The sequence below is a fragment of the Podarcis vaucheri genome, assembly GCF_965113315.1.
Source record: "Podarcis vaucheri genome assembly, chromosome: 5".
In the NCBI taxonomy this organism is placed as follows: Eukaryota; Metazoa; Chordata; class Lepidosauria; order Squamata; family Lacertidae; genus Podarcis; species Podarcis vaucheri.
This window is the reverse complement of record NC_138763.1, coordinates 51,931,832-51,948,799: the sequence shown is the minus strand read 5'-3', so window position 1 is coordinate 51,948,799 and position 16,968 is coordinate 51,931,832. Positions and strand designations below refer to the sequence as shown.

The 16,968-nt window shown below is 38.8% G+C and overlaps 1 protein-coding gene across 1 annotated transcript; it reads left to right on the top strand.

Moving 5' to 3' along the window:
• Positions 1–60: 60 nt before the first annotated feature.
• Positions 61–15,058, top strand: DCLRE1A (DNA cross-link repair 1A). Its single transcript, XM_082222567.1, has 10 exons — positions 61–176; positions 1,928–2,703; positions 4,495–6,024; positions 7,313–7,446; positions 8,440–8,558; positions 8,721–8,864; positions 9,951–10,096; positions 11,206–11,360; positions 12,456–12,597; positions 14,035–15,058. The coding sequence occupies exons 2-10, from the start codon at positions 2,247–2,249 to the stop codon at positions 14,199–14,201; spliced, it is 2,994 nt and encodes a 997-aa protein (XP_082078693.1). The 5' UTR covers positions 61–176; positions 1,928–2,246; the 3' UTR covers positions 14,202–15,058.
• The last annotated feature ends 1,910 nt before the right edge of the window (positions 15,059–16,968 follow it).

Here is a 16,968-nt window from a genome sequence, read left to right as displayed (position 1 = left end):
GGTGTTGTCAATTTCTTTAAAAGCAAGCAGAATGCCGGGGGTGGACATTGGCGAAAGCGCAGGGCGGTAAACGGCGTTACTTTCCAGAAGCAAAAGTAGGCGGCGCGAGAGAGGCGGCAAAAGCTGACCAGGAAGGAAAGAAGGGGAGGCTTGCCTTTGGCGCTGCTGTCAAATGTGTGAGTGAGGACGGAGGTGGGGGGCTGTTTGCTCGGTGTGAGAAGGCGGGGGAGGGCAGTATCCTGCACTGTTTTCTGGTGCGCTCAGTCAGAATCGTGCCCCTTGAGCAGAGAGGTCATTCATGGCTTACTAGGGAGTCCAAAAGCCAAGGGCGGCGCTTGCCACTGCTGCTTCTTTCCTTCTGACTGAGTAGATGTCTGGGGGTTTCTTCCCCCTCCCCTTTACGTGTAAAACAGGGGCACATATGCAGTCGAGTTAATTTGCACAATTCTGCCTTGGGAAACAGAGTTGTGCTGAGTACACACTCAAAGCACATTCCCCCGCCTCAAAGAATTCTGGGTGCTGTAATTCACCCCTCGCCCAGTAATGATTTCGCGCAGCCCTTAGCAAACTACAGTGCCCATAATTCTTTTAGGCGTGTTAATGTGCACGCACTTTGATCTGCTGACATCATGAGGTTCTTTTTGTTGGGCCAGGGCTTGAAGCCAAACAGAATAAAACAACAGCAACAACCCTTGAATGGAGAAAGGAAGAAGAAAAATCCTATCTTCTGTTTAGGCTACTGTCTTTTTCGAGTTAGCCTTCAAAGCTGGTGCCCTGTCAAATTTTCAGTTGTGATGGACAGATACAGAATGAGATGTAATAAGTACTGTGAGCTCTCTTCCCTCTTTGGTGGTGGTGTATTGTGCTTAAAACAAGCCCCTGCCTGCAAAACGCTGTAAATAGAAGCTCACAATGAGGTCAAAACATTTGATTATGAGTACCTATTTTCCAAGCGGGGGTGGGTGGAGCTGTGGTCTAAACCCCAGAGCTTAGGGCTTGCCAATCAGAAGGTTGGCTGTTCGAATCCCTGCGACAGGGTAAGCTCCCGTTGCTCGGTCCCAACTCCTGCCAACCTAGCAGTTCAAAAGCACGTCAAAGTGCAAGTAGATAAATAGGTTCCGCTCTGACAGGAAAGTAAATGGTGTTTCCGTGCGCTGCTCTGGTTCGCCAGAAGTGGCTTAGTCCTGCTGGCCACATGACCTGGAAGCTGTCTGCAGACAAACACCGGCTCCCTTGGCCAGTAAAGCGAGATGAGCGCCGCAACCCCAGAGTCGAACACGACTGGACTTAATGGTCAGGGTCCCTTTACCTTTACTTGTTTTCCAAAGGGATAGAAAGGAATAAATGTACATTTTTATTGAAAATTAGTTTAATTGTTCTGTTTAACACAATGAGATTTGCAAACATGCAGCTGAAAATGTGGGGTCGTTCTGAAATTTACATGCTGATCCTAAACATGTTCATTTTGATGCAAGATTTGTTGTTCTCCATAGGATATGTATGCAGATAGTATGCTTCAAACTGCAGATAGATTGAAGTGTAGTACCTATTTTTTACTGAACAGGTTTTGAGTTTCTTGACAGTTAGCTGGGTTAAGGTTGCCACAGCAATTTTTATTCACAACTCAAAACGTATACTCAATAGGCAGAATAATCAGTCACAGCAGTAATAATTCTTAGTTTTGCAGTGCTAATTTAACATCTATAAAATCCCTGGTCTCAATTAATATGGAATGAAATTGCCTGATAAATTATAATCCAGCAATTTCATGCTAAAGTTAATTCTAATTTTCAGTTATTGAACTTTAAATAGCCAAAAGACAGTTGGTTTTGCTGATTTAGACATGGCCATTTCTCAGGATATGTCGTACTGTGTTAAGTGAGGGACTAGACATAATTTTGCCTCTTCTTGTTGTTCTTTATTTCAGAATCATAGAGGGAAACAAAGAAGTCAATTGCACTGTTCCAGAGTACCCTAAGCAAATGTCCCATAAACTGAGATTATGACTTACCTCACAGATAGAAGAGAGAGACTTTCTACTATTCTAAGTGCACTTTAGTTTCATGTTTAAATGTAATTTATTGAACTAAACCTAACCTGAGCTTTTTCACATTGTGTTTGGTTATCTTTGTCATATACAACAAGGAGATAAAATCCAGTGTAGTAGAAGAATACAATACACATATTTTAAAATGCTACAATACTATTAAATCTGAAGAAGATATTTTGTATGTTGTTGAGCTGTCATGTCTGAAGTTAGCCTGTTGGAGGAAGACATTTGGGAGTACAAATCTATTAGGAAGCTAAAGTCAGTAGACCAGAATTCAGAAGCTATCTGTACAAATGTACATAAAGCAAATGGTGGAAAGTCACAAAGACATGGCAATAGGAAAACATCAGAAGAAAAACAGACTTCGAAGATGACAAAGCAGGGACCAAGGCAGAGAAGTAGCCAAACACCTTTAAAACCAGATCTACATGTCGGTGTTCCTAATGATGACCCTGCTACACAGTCACATGAAGGCATCTCATTGACATCATCAAAGCAAAAGAAAAACTGCAAGAAGCAAACCCCTTCAAAAGCTCGTCCAGTTTATGAAGGACATTGCCCAAGTTGCCAGATGCCGTTTTCTTTGTTGTTGATCCAAACACCTCATTGGCATGTGACAGAATGTTTAGATGGCCCAAGAACTGCTGAAAAAGGTACAGCCATGGTTGGGGAGAAGGTGTCTTTCAAATATATTTGCTTCTATGCTTGCGTGTGTTCTTTTGCCTTTAACAGGAGTCCAAAATTTGGAAACTTCGCAGGTGAAGCCTTTTCTATCACTTACCTCCATGTGAGGGAAACATTTACTTAAATTTCTGCAGCAGGCTGTAGGATGACATGTAAAAATAATAGTAGCCCTTTTTCAAAGTTGAAACAAACTTCCAAAAACTTACATCAGGTTGAAAATTGAAATAACGGGGAAAGTTAGCATTATTTCATAATGTAAAAATGTTTATCTGATTTCAGAGAACAAAATCTTGCAGTTCTGAATTACAGGTTCTGGGCCAGTGGCGAGATATAGTCCTAAATACATAATGCAAACAGAATTCAAAATGCTAGGTTTTTTGTTTTTCTGATAACATTCTACATTAACAAAACATGAATAAAATTGATACAACAAGAAAAATCAAAGAATCAACAAAAAACCAGAAAACATTTCTTGACTTCCTATCATCTCTTTCCATGGTTCCTTTTAACCCCTCTTTTCCTTGTGTTTTCTAAGTTCATCCCGTCTTTCGCAACCATTTTATATACTTTATTTATTTCTTACTCTGCTGAAAATTTTACCATCCTGCTAAGTAAATTGTTTACTTATACTACTTTCCCATATATTCTATAAATAGTATTCAGTCCTCTTTATATCTTTCATCATTTTGGTTTCTTATTCTAGTGGTCATCCTTGCTAACTCCAGATATTCTAACAGTTTAATATGCCAGTCTTCTTTTGTTGGCACTTTTATCTATTTTCCATTTTTGTGCTAATAATACATGGCCGACCATTGTAGCATATTAAAACAACTTTATTTCTTTATTGTAAACTGCTGTTGTTATTAACCCCAGCAATAGTGCTTCTGGGTTTTTAGCAAAAGATTTTAAAAACATTTTTAAAAGTTCAATATAAATCATTTCCCAATGCTTTTTAATTATGCTACACAACCACCACATGTTGTTTTACACTTCCAAAAGTTGCCCTTTATTGATTTTTACATTTTTGCTAATTGGTCGTTGTCTTCGATACCACCCTCATAAAGTTCTCTCTTAACGTATAGCATGCCGTAAATCTTATATTTACTTTCCACAATATAAAATAAATATTGTGTCCAACTTAAATGTTGTCTAACTTAAATGTTGCCTGAAATGCTAGGTTTTACATACACAATTTTACAAAGCTAAAGTGCCAGCCTGTGCCTTGTGTTATCTTTTGAGGTCCTTATCTTAAGGGCGTTAATGTTACCATACTTGTTTCTGCCTAAGGAAGCAGATCACAACGTTACATGTTGTTATTTTGTTTTCAGATAGTTGAAAAGTTTTCAGTCAAGACATTGCATGCTGTTCTAGCAACAGTTATTTGGATGTGAGACAATTCATTTCCAAGGAACTTTGTTTCTGTGTAAGAAGGGAAGAATGTATTGCCTTTAATTCAGAATAGGCAGGACTTGCTTGTATATCTTCATGCATGCTGAAACGTCCTCTTTGAAATTAAAGGCTCTCTTCTTTCAAGTGGTGCTGTCATATGACATCAGGCGTTACAGTGAACTAACATCTTTCATACATGTACTAAATCTGAAACTATAACACTAATGTACAGAAGGTTGACAATTGTTATATATTTTTTGTGGTTTTTAAGAAAACCTTTTGGGAACCATGTTGTTCTGTAAGTATACAGTTGTACTCAAAACACATTTTGTTTTCTTCCACTCCCAACATGTTTTTGTTTCTTTTCTTAGAGTGTCCTGATGGTCTTCTGTGTACTTCAACTATTCCTTCTCATTACAAACGTTATAGCCACACCCTTCTTGCTGCAAGCAGAGCAGGGGAATATATTGCTGAATTTTCCTCATCTAACATAGCAGATGATTTATTTAGTCTTGGTACTGCTTCATCCATCAACTGCAGTGCCTTCAGTGATGGGGTGTTGCAGGATCTGAAATACTCCCAGAGTGTGGGAAAACCTCCAAGACAGTGCTTTCTGCTGCCAAAAGCTACAAACGTTGCAGAAAATGTTAAAGAATCTGAACACAGTACACAGCGTACAGATGAAGTAAAGCTGGCCGAGTGCTGTGGTTCTCTTTATCAAGAAACTGAAAGTGGTGAAGATCTGGACAGTGGCTCTTACCAACGAAGTACGGTAATCTCAGAAGCTGACCTAAGTGACTGTGATATTTCCTACTCTCCACTTAACACAGATGGGGAAGACTCTATAGAGACAGATGACGAGGAGAACATAGAGGTAGAACGTTTTAGAAAAAGGCTATTTGATTTTGCGAGCCTAGAAGACAAAAGTGGAAGGATTGGAAGTTTTAATAAGCCACTAACTGTTTCACAACTAAGTGACCAGGAACACAACAGTGTTAAAATAGAGCATAATTTTACAGTAAGCAGTGAATCCTGCAAAACATTCAATGCTTTCCAAAGTCTGGATGGCGTTTGTAAGACTCTCTCTCAAAGTGGCATGCTTAGCAAAGTTTGCAGTTCAGCAAGTATTTTGGATCAGTTGAAACATCCCACAGAAGCACCCATTCCCCCTGTTGAATATAAAAAAACTCTGGAGAAACCTGAGGAGCTAAAATTGACTGCTTCAGCTTTTAATGCAGGTGAAAGTGGGTGGGGCAACTCTGATTACTCTAATTGGGCCGCTACAGATTCTGCTAAGGGCACATTGCTTTCAGAATTTAGAGAAGACGGTACTAACTCTCCTCTACCTGGCCTAAGAGATACTGTGGAAGAACCCAGTAGTAGCTTAGTTACTGAAGGTAAAAGTGTTACTGGCATATGTAGAAGCAGGTTGGCTCATAACAATTCATATTCAGTATCAGAAAAAGTGGGAAGGCTTTGTAATAACATAGCTATGCCTGTTTTCCCAAGTACAGTCTCTAAAGCACTGCCATATGTTTCTGCTGCTAATGCTGAAGTCAAAACCACTCCTGCCAAGGAACTAAAACAAATGGATATTGGTGTTTTCTTTGGGTTGCAACCGAAAGCCAAAATGGAGAGTAACCAAAAGAAAAATCTCTGTGAAAGTACACAGACTTTGAGTCCACCGGCTGCTGCAGGAAAGCGGCCCGGATCTCGAAAGAGGAAAGCCGAAGGATCAGTGGGAGAGTCTGATACTATCAGAGAAAGTTCAAGCAAAAATGTCATCTCTGCCGATCCAACATCTGGTGGACAGAAAAGGTGGACAAAGAGGTTTAGGGAGTCCTGTCCTGCTGAAGAGGGAACAAGAAAAAAACAGTGTCCCTTCTATAAGAAGATACCAGGTAGCAGGCTCTATTTTGTTTTAGAACTGTAATTCTCCTTCCATTGTGTTGCTGCTCTGTCTTCTCCCTAAGTATAAAACTTCTTTTCATCTTTTGTGCTATGTGAAATTCCTCTTTGAAGCACTTCTTCGTCTCTTTTTGAAGACCACAGTTCTGCTCTTAAGATGGGAGGGAGCCTTTAACAATCACCAAAATATAAGTAAAAGAGGGAGCATTGCTATGAGTTCCCATTAAAAACCTTATTTTGTGGAGAAGTGCGAAACTATACAGTAGTAATAGTAATAAGAGTTACTTTATTTTCTTGAAGAATAGGACTAAATACTCTTAATTTTTAAAAAAGAGTATTTAGGAAAATAAGTGCTATTAACATTTAATTATGTTTCTAAATCTGAAGCTCACTAAATTCTGTAACATTTTTCATATATTATTTAAACTTTCTATGAAATTGATCCTTTTATATGAAATTTCTTTCTCTTCTACTACACATTTGATAAATTGTTCATGGAGCCTCATCCTGTGCATATTTATTTGGAAATAAGCCTTACTGATTTCATGGGGCTTACTCCCAAGTAATTATGCATAGAATTGCAGCCTCAAAGCTCTTACAAGCATGTATAGTTTTACTCAGAAGTAGGTCCCATGGTATTCCCAGATAAGTGTGCACAGGATTGCAGCCATAGTATGTTGAATTACACTAACCCACAAAAGAATGTAGCAACTCACTTTTTCAAGATTGCTTATTTGAAATGCTTCACGGGCTGCATTTCATGCTGAACAATGTTAAATTTCCTGGGTATTACACCCAGAACTGGAAACCATTCTATGCATCCCTTGAGTTTTCTTAGTCCTTGCTCTTTCAGGTTGCAGTCTCCTGAATTTCCAACCAATATTTCTGATGTTCATCTCCTCTGTGGCTCTTGAAGCCTATGCACAGGCAATCTGGGATTCTGTGCTAAAATAATTAACTAGGTTAAATTATTCTAACTGTGTGTATTTGCATATTTAATTGTTTAAAAGTTTTCATATGGAAGTTTGTGGTGTTTTGCGATGACTGGCCAAGAAAGAGAGGGACTTTGATCACAAATGTAAAAAATTAATAAATACACAAGATGTGTTGAGAGACCTGGTACAGATTATATTTGCTCTGGCAGTTAACCTCTTTGTCTTGTGTCACTTAAACCCTTCCCTTAATTTTCACTCACTTTTTAAATTGCCAGTGGTAGTTGTTGACCTTGGCAATTCCAGTGTACGTTAGCTGATTGGCTGTTCTTGTATTAATTTGTTACAGGTACAGGTTTTGTAGTAGATGCATTCCAGTATGGAGAAATTGAAGGATGCAAGGCTTATTTTCTTACACACTTCCATTCTGATCATTATGGTGGCCTAACTAAAAAGTTTACATTCCCAATATATTGCAATAAGGTAGGTTTGGGCTCAAGGGTGATGTGTACAATAAGATTTATGCCATCTATGCAAATGTTACTGATGCACAGCTGGTACATTTAATTTTAAAGCTGACTTGAATAAAACTGTCATTTACTTCTGGGATTTATCTTTCTTGGGTTAGCACAAATGGTGGTCAGGAGCTTCTAGAATAGCTAACCTGACCTTCACTTAGTTTTTTTAAGTCATCCTTGCCACTACTGTCCTTTTTGCAGAACTGTAAGTTGTAATATTGAAGCGAACAGAGCACATGCCAAAATCACAACGTTCAAGAGTCTCTAGTGTGGAGGAGACAAAAATCAATACCAGTGTTCCAAGCCTGTAAGATACATGTTTGGAAAGAGCTTATCTGTTATTTATTATTGAAAAGGAGGCGGGGTTGAGCTATTTACAGGAGAAGAATCTCTTTCTCCATTCTGAATTATAAAAGTGGCGATAGATGACCTATATCAATAAGTTTGTCTCCACCAATTCCCTCGCCTCAGGTCACATGTGTATCATGCTCTGTTTCTTTAAAGTTACATACTAGACATTTTACAATTCTAGCTTGCACACACATCAATTTTCCTATTCTGTAATATATAAAGAAGAAAATAGGAAAGAGACAGACAGACAGAAACAGAGAAAGAAAGAAAATAACAAGAACAAAAAAACCATGGGGTAGTGGGGTGAGTAGTTTAACCGGAATAGAGTTCTAAAGAAATATTCTGCCAGATATTCTGACATTTATTTTCCTGTATTTTCATGTAAATATTTGTTCGTAAATGGTGATATTTTGGAAATCAGTCACAGTTACTGTAGCAAGCCTTGTTATTTAGTGGGCTTCAGAAGCCTTGAGCTCCTCTTCCTCTGTGTCATCTAAAGTAGTAGATGGTTCATTTGGGTGGGTTTTTTTTGCGTCAGCTACAAACGAAATCTTGATTAATTGATAAAACAGAAACATAGTGATGTTAAACACTTTCTGTTGTTCAGATAACTGGAAATCTGGTGAAGAGCAAACTTCGAGTGCAAGAACAGTACATCCATGTCCTGCCAATGAATAGCGAATGCATAATAGATGGCATCAAAGTGGTGTTGCTCGATGCTAATCAGTAGGTATCTTTGACAGAAGCAAGGTCAATACCAAAGGAGTTAAAATGATGGACTTAAGTAGAGACCTGCTTTCAAAAACTGTAGTTCATGTTCAAAACCATGTGGATCCCAAATAAAAAATGGAATGTCTTTCTCTTCTTCCCCCTTCTCTTCTCCGGCAGTTGTCCTGGTGCTGCAATGATCCTATTCCTATTTCCGAATGGGACTAATATGTTACACACGGGAGACTTCAGGGCAGATCCTTCTATGGAGCGCTGCCCTTTTCTTGTCGGTCAGAAAGTTCACACTGTCTACTTAGATACAACGTAAGTTGCATTTCAGTGATATGCTCTTATCCTTGCTATGTAAAAAAACCAAAAACCAAAAAACACCACAACCTGCTTAGTCTAGACCAGTTTGGACGATTACACACTGGTTTATTAAACTGAGATATGAACAATTGTTACTTACATGGTTCTTTGCCTCTTCTATTCACTCTGGGAAGCGTAGCAGTTGGAAACACCATAGCAGACATCATTGTTGGGAATCCACCTTTAAACCTGGATTTTGAAAGGATAGTTCCCTAGAAACAAGTATAGAACCTTTAGCCAAAACCTACGGACTTGACTTTGGCCAGTGAAAAGTAACTTTTACAGTCTTCGAAAAGCCCAGTGTACCTTCTCCCATATACATTGTGATGTAGAGGAACTCATAACAATGTCGTTTATGGTGAGAGCTTTAAAAGGAGACATTTTATCTCCTGCATCAGGTGCAGGTGCTTCTGCCACTATTAAGAGTCTCCTTGGTAATGGGCACCTAGCCTGAAACAAGGACAGCATTTGCACGAACTTCCAAGTCTCCTTTTTTGGGGTCAGGAACTTTCTCTCTCACAGATGCACCCTTCCCACTGCTCTCTCCCCTTCTCCCAGCAGTGCAGTATAACCACTCTACTGTGCAGTATATGCCGGAGAGCTGGGGACCAGGTTCTAACAACTCAGGCAGATCATAGAATGTTAGAGATTATCTGCTCCAACCCCATAATTGATGTGGGTTTTACAAGATAGGATCCAACTAAAACATCCCTAATAGGTAAATACCTCTATCAAAGAAGAACCCACTATTTTCCGAGGCATTCTATTCCACTGTTAAATGGCCCTTACAGTGTGAAAGATCCTTCTACTATTTAGCTGAAATCTAATGTACTACGTTGTCCTTTGCACTGATGGTGAATTACATATCCCAGGAACTGCTGTCTGTCTCAGCACACCATTGTAATTTCCAATATGCTGCTTCTGCTAAGTTAGTCATTGTTATATCTCTGTAAAGCTTGATCTTTCATTGCTATATCTGGTGTAGGCCAACTGACAAAGCAATGTGATTTTTAAAACATGTCTTCTCTTTGCTTTTCTTAGATACTGTAGTCCTGAATACACTTTCCCTTCCCAGCAAGAAGTGATTCAATTTGCTGTCAATGTGGCCTTTGAGACAGTGACTTTAAACCCACGGACTTTGGTTGTTTGTGGCACATATTCTGTTGGAAAAGAAAAGGTCTTTCTAGGTATGTGAGTGAACATTCCACAAGAATTGCAAAGATCCCTTTTAAGAGTTAATATTTTCTTAGGGAAGAACATTCAGTGGAATCTATTCTGAAACTTCTACTAATAACATGGTTGTGTTTTTTTAAGCATTACAGCATTTCTGTAAAAGTACTTAAATTCGGAGCACAATAGGCCTCTTGGCATGGTGCACAGAGAAGAAACGGTCTATGACATGAACCGTTTGCTGATGGCTGCCCCTTTTAGTAATGCTGCAATTTTAAAACACTCTAGCTGTATTAATAGTCCTGTAAATGTAATGCATTTTTTAAACTTTTAACCTCAGCTTCTTGGTATGTGCATTAACTTTTCAAATGCAATGTAATTTATTTCCATGCCAAATTGGAAACAGTTGAAGCGTGCATGTCAACGCTTCCTGAAATCCACCCACCACCCACTTGTAACTAAGCGAATCTTTCAACCGCTTCAAACCTTTCATGGCCTATGCTTAAATCACTACCCTTCTAAATTGTACAGACCTATTAGCTGAATGTTTTTAATCAGACAACAGATACTGCTTTTGATGGTTCTTTTTGAAAGGAATTAGTGGGTGCCACTGGGTTACTCCCAAGGGGGGCCACCACAAAAGGGTTGTCCTTCTCCTTTAAAACAACACGTACAGGCTGCCAGCTCCTAAATGAAATATTCCTTCATTTCCTTGAATAAGAACCTTTAATCACTGTAGCTATTACTTCTCCTAGGTAAACCGCAAAAGTACATTAATATAAAGACTCAAGCATGTAAAAATCAGACTTGGTCAATGTTTATAAAAAAATGCACTTCTTTAAAGCAGGATGGCAGACAGTGAGAGAAGCTGGTAGGCATGTTTTTCTAACTTAGGCCAATTCCCTGTGAGTCTTTATCGTAAACACTATTGGATGACCTGGTGTCTTCCAGTTTTTAATCTGCCACAAGCCAAAAGCAGAAGTGACTTGGTTTAAAAAAAACAACCTTGGACATGCCTCTGTGATGGTAACTGAGCATTAAACGGATTTTTTTAAACACTGAAATTTTATTTTCCTTGCCCACTTCTGTTTCCATCATGTCGTAATCCTTCCTCCCCTTTCTGTAGCTATTGCTGAAGTTCTAGGTTCAAGAGTGAGCATGTCCCAAGACAAATACAAAACACTGCAGTGCCTGGAATCAGCAACAATCAATTCCCTCATCACCCTGGACTGGAATAACACTTTGCTTCACCTTCTACCCATGATGCAAATTAATTTTAAGGTAAGTATTAAAACTGTCACTTGTACTCATCTGGCTAAGCTTAAATTGGTGGGGAGAGACAGAAGTCGGTCATCTTGTTCCTAACATCATAATTAAAATTAAGGAACAAACCACCTCTCAGTACCTCTCAATCTAAGAGTTTATTTTCAGTGCCAGAACTGAACAGTGCCAGTCCTTTCACACATATACCCAATCCTGGTTTTCTCCCAAGTTTTCTTCATTTTAGCAGCCTAATTTTTTTGATGGGGTGTGTGTGAAATTGTTAAACATTTGAGAGTCCAGCTGTTCAGCACCACAGACACCTGTGCAGTTGCCTTAAAGTTATTTCTAGTGGCTGTGCTTTTATTTCATTACTAAAGAGTATGCATATTTCATTTTCCATTTTGTTCTTTATATAGACATTTCTGACTTAATAACTTATATTCAAATTGTGTTTGATTTGGTCTGTGTCACTGCTAGTCTTTGCTTTCTATTTTATGTATTTGTAGAATCTAATTTCCCTTTACTTTCTTGCCTGCATTTATTTGTTGATGTTTCTTTTCCTGCTTCTGATTTCATACAATTTTCTGAATACTGATCTATCTACCAGGTATTTTCAAATGGATGCTCTTTGTACAATGACTGAACATACTTGAAACAGATCTTGACATAAAAAGCATTGATTATCTTTTAAATCCACACTAAGTTTATTATGCTTTCCATGGACGAAAACAAAGTCTATGCTAAATAATTTCATCATTTTCACTTTTTAGTGTTTGACTAGCATAAAGTCTCCATTGAGAATCCTTAGTCTATGTCAGATATATTTATTTTTTACCAATCTGACAAGTGGAAATTTCAAATTTTGTTGCTACATATTATGTAAATTAAGTGAATGTTTTTTCTACTACTAATTGGCATTCACTGTTGACAGAATGGACACTGAAAGTCTATAAAATGCCACAGCTTCCATTCTTATCTAATTTGATTATTTGACAAGACTCTGAGAACTCTTGCCATCTGTAGTCTGTTTTGCTTTGATCAGAAGACTATCAAATTTTTTTTGCAATGAATGTTTTAAATCCTTAATAACCAACTGTTCTTTTCTATCAACAGAATTTGAAGAATCACCTGAACAAATTCTCTGATAATTTTGATCAAATTTTGGCTTTTAAACCCACTGGGTGGACTTATTCAGACGGGTGTGGCTCTTTGAGTGATATTAAACCTCAGACCAAAGGAAATATCACCATATATGGTAACATAATTTCAAATGTTTTACTTTGTTTATTTCTTTACTGATAGCCTTTTCACATACTGTATTATTTCTTCTTGTGTGTAATGGATGTACCTTAACAGAAATGAAATTATTTATTAATGAACATCATACTTCATTGTTAACTATCGTTGGTCCTGCTCCTATGGACTTGTAGACAGCAACTGTGGATACAGCTTGTTGTTACCAACTTTGGGAAAGCTGTGACCCTCCAGGAATTGCTGGACTACAACTCCCATCAACCCTGACCATTGGACATTGGAAATGTTTAATGGCGCTGAACATCTGGAAGCCCTGGACCAGTGCCTGGACTTGGTGATGAACTGCATGAGGGCCAATAAACTGAGCCTGAATGCTGGCAAGACGAAGGCCCTGTGGGTGGGTGATTCTTGAGTCCAGATAAATGGTCAGTCTGTTCTGGATAGGGCAGTATTCTCTCTGAAAGAGCAGGTTTATAGTCTGGGGGGTCTCCTGGATCCATCTTTGTCACTAGAGACCCAGGTGACCTCAGTGGCTAGGAGTACCAGGATAGTCATGTGCTGGTAACCTCCAGACAAGATTGCTGCGGTGTGCTTTCTGTGGGACTGCTCTTGAGGTTGGTTCAGAAGCTGCAGCTGATGCAAAATGTAGCAGCTGAACTGCCCATTGAGGGAGGATTTCACCAGCAGGCTACCTCTATGTTGAAAGAATTGCACTGGCTACCAATTACTTACTGGACTAAGTTCAAGGTGCTGCTTTTGGTCTATAAAGCCTGATATACAGCTTGGGATCAGGATACTTGAATGTTGTTGTTGTTGTTTAGTCGTGTCCGACTCTTCGTGACCCCATGGACCAGAGCACGCCAGGCACTCCTGTCTTCCACTGCCTCCCGCAGTTTGGTCAAACGCATGTTCGTAGCTTTGAAAACACTGTCCAACCATCTCGTCCTCTGTCGTCCCCTTCTCCTTGTGCCCTCCATCTTTCCCAGCAACAGGGTCTTTTCCAGGGATGAAAGGTTGTATCATCCCTTATACACCCAATTGATCACTGTACTCTGCAGGTAAAGTTCTCCTGCATATACTATCTTATCAGGAGGTCTTTTCTGCAGAGTGTAGACTTTGGGCCTTTCATGACATCTACCTTTTGGAATTCCCTCCCATTGAATATTAGACAGGCACCGTCTCTGTTAACTTTTTGGCACCTCCCTCTTTCAACAAGCCTTTTAAGTCGAGATCTTTCTCAGTCTGCATCTGTACTGGAATTGTTTTCAAGATGTTTAAAAAATGTTTTTATAGTTTCATAACTTGTTTGCCACCCTGGGCTCCTTTGGGACGAAGGGCGGGATATAAACTTAATTATTAAATAAACAAATGCTATTTTATACAAGTCCATTTTGCTAAACACATTGGCTAAATTCATTCTGTGTTGTTTCATTTGCAGGAATACCTTACAGTGAGCACAGCAGCTTCCTCGAAATGAAACGCTTCATCCAGTGGTTGAAACCTCAGAAAATTATCCCTACTGTAAATGTGGGAAACTGGAAAGCCAGAAATGAAATGGAGAAGCATTTCAGAGCCTGGAAGATGGAGGCTGCAGGATGGAACTAGGAAGAAGAGTGGAGTTTGCAGCTGTATGCCTTACATTCCCTTTCTGTTTTTTTCTGTCCTTTTCTTTGGCTCTGACCTTTGCAGAAGCAATAATACAGTGATGGATTCCTTCATTTGCTAATTATAAAGATACCGTTTGTTATCTGTAGCTGTAACTGGTAGAAACTTTGTCAACGGAGGTATGCCCTGAAAAGCACTTTAAAGAAATGCAAAATGTTAAGCACCTCTATTACAAATCCAGGCTCCTTAGATGGCATAGACAAATCCCTCCTGATAGGTAAGAAAGTGATGGCTACTGATAAATCCCTGTCATACTGAAGTATCTATTTGGGTCCCAGGGGGACAAACAAGTATGCAAATATTTTACTGCGGGATTTCATGCTACTTGCTTTGTGGTCTCACCACATGTTAAGTGACAAGCATCCAAATTTAAGGTTTTTGTTTCTAAGACAGTTGGCAGCCTTGCCAGTCTTAAATTGTTTAAGCGGGGGGGGGGGGGTCCTGAAATTTTCATGGCCAAGAGTCTTCTGAACAACCATTTTTATATGATGAATTTGGTGGACTAACATCTAGGTCATGTCTCTCCCCCCCCACACACAGTCAAAAATATATTATATGGACCCAAGTTGTCTTGCAAGATGGTAGTATGAATCTGCATAGCAATTAGCATCTCAGAGCTAGGAGTCTTAACACTAATTTTGTAACTTATTTGCAGAGTTTAAATCATTATTGCACGCTCCGCACAGGTACGGAGTAGAACAATTAATGTCAAGGAAAATGTATGAATGAGAATATTTTACACATTTTTATAAAAGAAATACATTTTAAATAAATGACCTAAATATATTTATGCTTTATTTATATTTTGCATGGAGGTTTTGAAATAACTAATATGATGCACTGAAGGTTCCCATAGCATTGGAGCAACTTCTGTCTCATACGTTCCATTGAAGAGATGCTTCAGTTCTGTTTATATCCTGATCTTTGATTTTACAGTTCTATGTGCGTTAAGAACATAAGGAGAGCCTTGTGGGATTGGATCAAGGGTCCCTCAATCCAGGAGCAGGGAGCCAGAAGTTTCTAGATTACAACTCCCATCATCCTTGACCATTGGCCATGCAGACTGGAGCCAACAGATGTTGGAACCCAACAACATCTGGAAGGGCTGCGATTCCCCATCCCTGTTATAGCCCATTTTGTTATTGTGACTTATAGCAGGTTACTTAATTCCTTTTTAAACCAGTAGCCATCACCATATTTTGTTACACCAGATCCCATAAATTATTTATAAGTTGTGTGAGTAAGCATTTGCCTTTTGATCTTTACGTTTGCCCTTTTATCTTCTGCACCATTGCACAAGTAGAAGTCCTTACACAGGGCTTCCTTAGGTGACTCCTGCCCTCTGTTGGCTACCTCCAGTTCTCTGATGTGGAGGCCAGTTTAATGACATGATTGGCTTTTTTGTTGTTTTTTTGTTTTAAGCATTTCCACATTTGGGAACTTTTACTTAAGTGTATGCTACCATCACCAGGTAACTTATTTAATTTTTAAACGTGTCACTTAAGCTATAAAACTTTTGTCACCTCTGTGATTGCTGACATCCTTGTACTTGAGGGATGGCTGGTATAGCTATGCAAAGAATTCATTTTGAAATGGGGACAGTCAGCCTTAATGACAAACACATTTAACTGCACTAGCATGTAGTTAGATAACAAAATTCATCAGGAGGGAGACTAATTACACATGCTTGCATCTTATTCAGTATTGCAAGAGGAGAAAGCCTTCTCTATCTTGCTGAGTTTTGAAAGGATTGTGCTGCTGAGAATGAACAAGCCACAAAAGCAGCTGTCTAGACACTGGGAAATCTTGGAAAACTCTTGTTGTGATTGGCCGGAGTCAGCATGGCCACGTCATTTTTTAGCCAATTAATTTGGTCTTGATTAAAGCCTGATTCCAACAGTGGTTATCTACTCACCAAGTCAGGAGGGAGTGGTTTCTACCTAGATTTCCCCTTTGTCAGTAAAGTGTTCTGGTTTGAGCGTGATGTTCCAAACATGCCTGTGCACGAGTTTTGTGCCTGTTCCCATCCCTGTACTTGTATCCTTGCCATGGTTTTGTGTTCATTGACTACAGCTTTTCAGCACATCATCAACATTTCATGCTCAACAGCATCCCACTTCTTTATAACTTGGCCACATTCTGGTGGAAAAAATTACTAGTATGATCTTAAACTCAGAATGACATTATTTATCTTCATTCAACTGGAACTGACAAAGTAAAATGATTAATAATGGAAATGGGTACATAGATTACAGAACTGGAGTTGCAAAAAGCTATGGAAAACCACTTAGTAATAAGAGATTCTACTTTTTTCTACTTCTGTCTGGTTGGTGCCTTTGGTGGTTTCTTGATCAAGGGAAGGAGCTGGGTTGGGGGTTGTGAAGCAAAATTCCCAATTGAAATTAATAAAAATTATAGAGGAAGGGAGAGAATATAAAGTCTGAAAGAAAATATACAAAGGTAAATACCAAATATCTTTTTGTAAAAGATAAACTAATCTAAATAAAAACATAAACCAAAAGGAGAGAGAAAGGAAGAAAACTTCCAATTCTTCATTATTTGAAAATTATTCAAAACACCCACTCCAAAATAACACCTAACAGTTCTACTTTCTATAAACCAATATTTTCTTCAATCCTCAAACCCAGATATCATAAGCTCATTTTCTTTTTCACGCAAAAAGACTATAAGGGGTTTCTAATCTTTA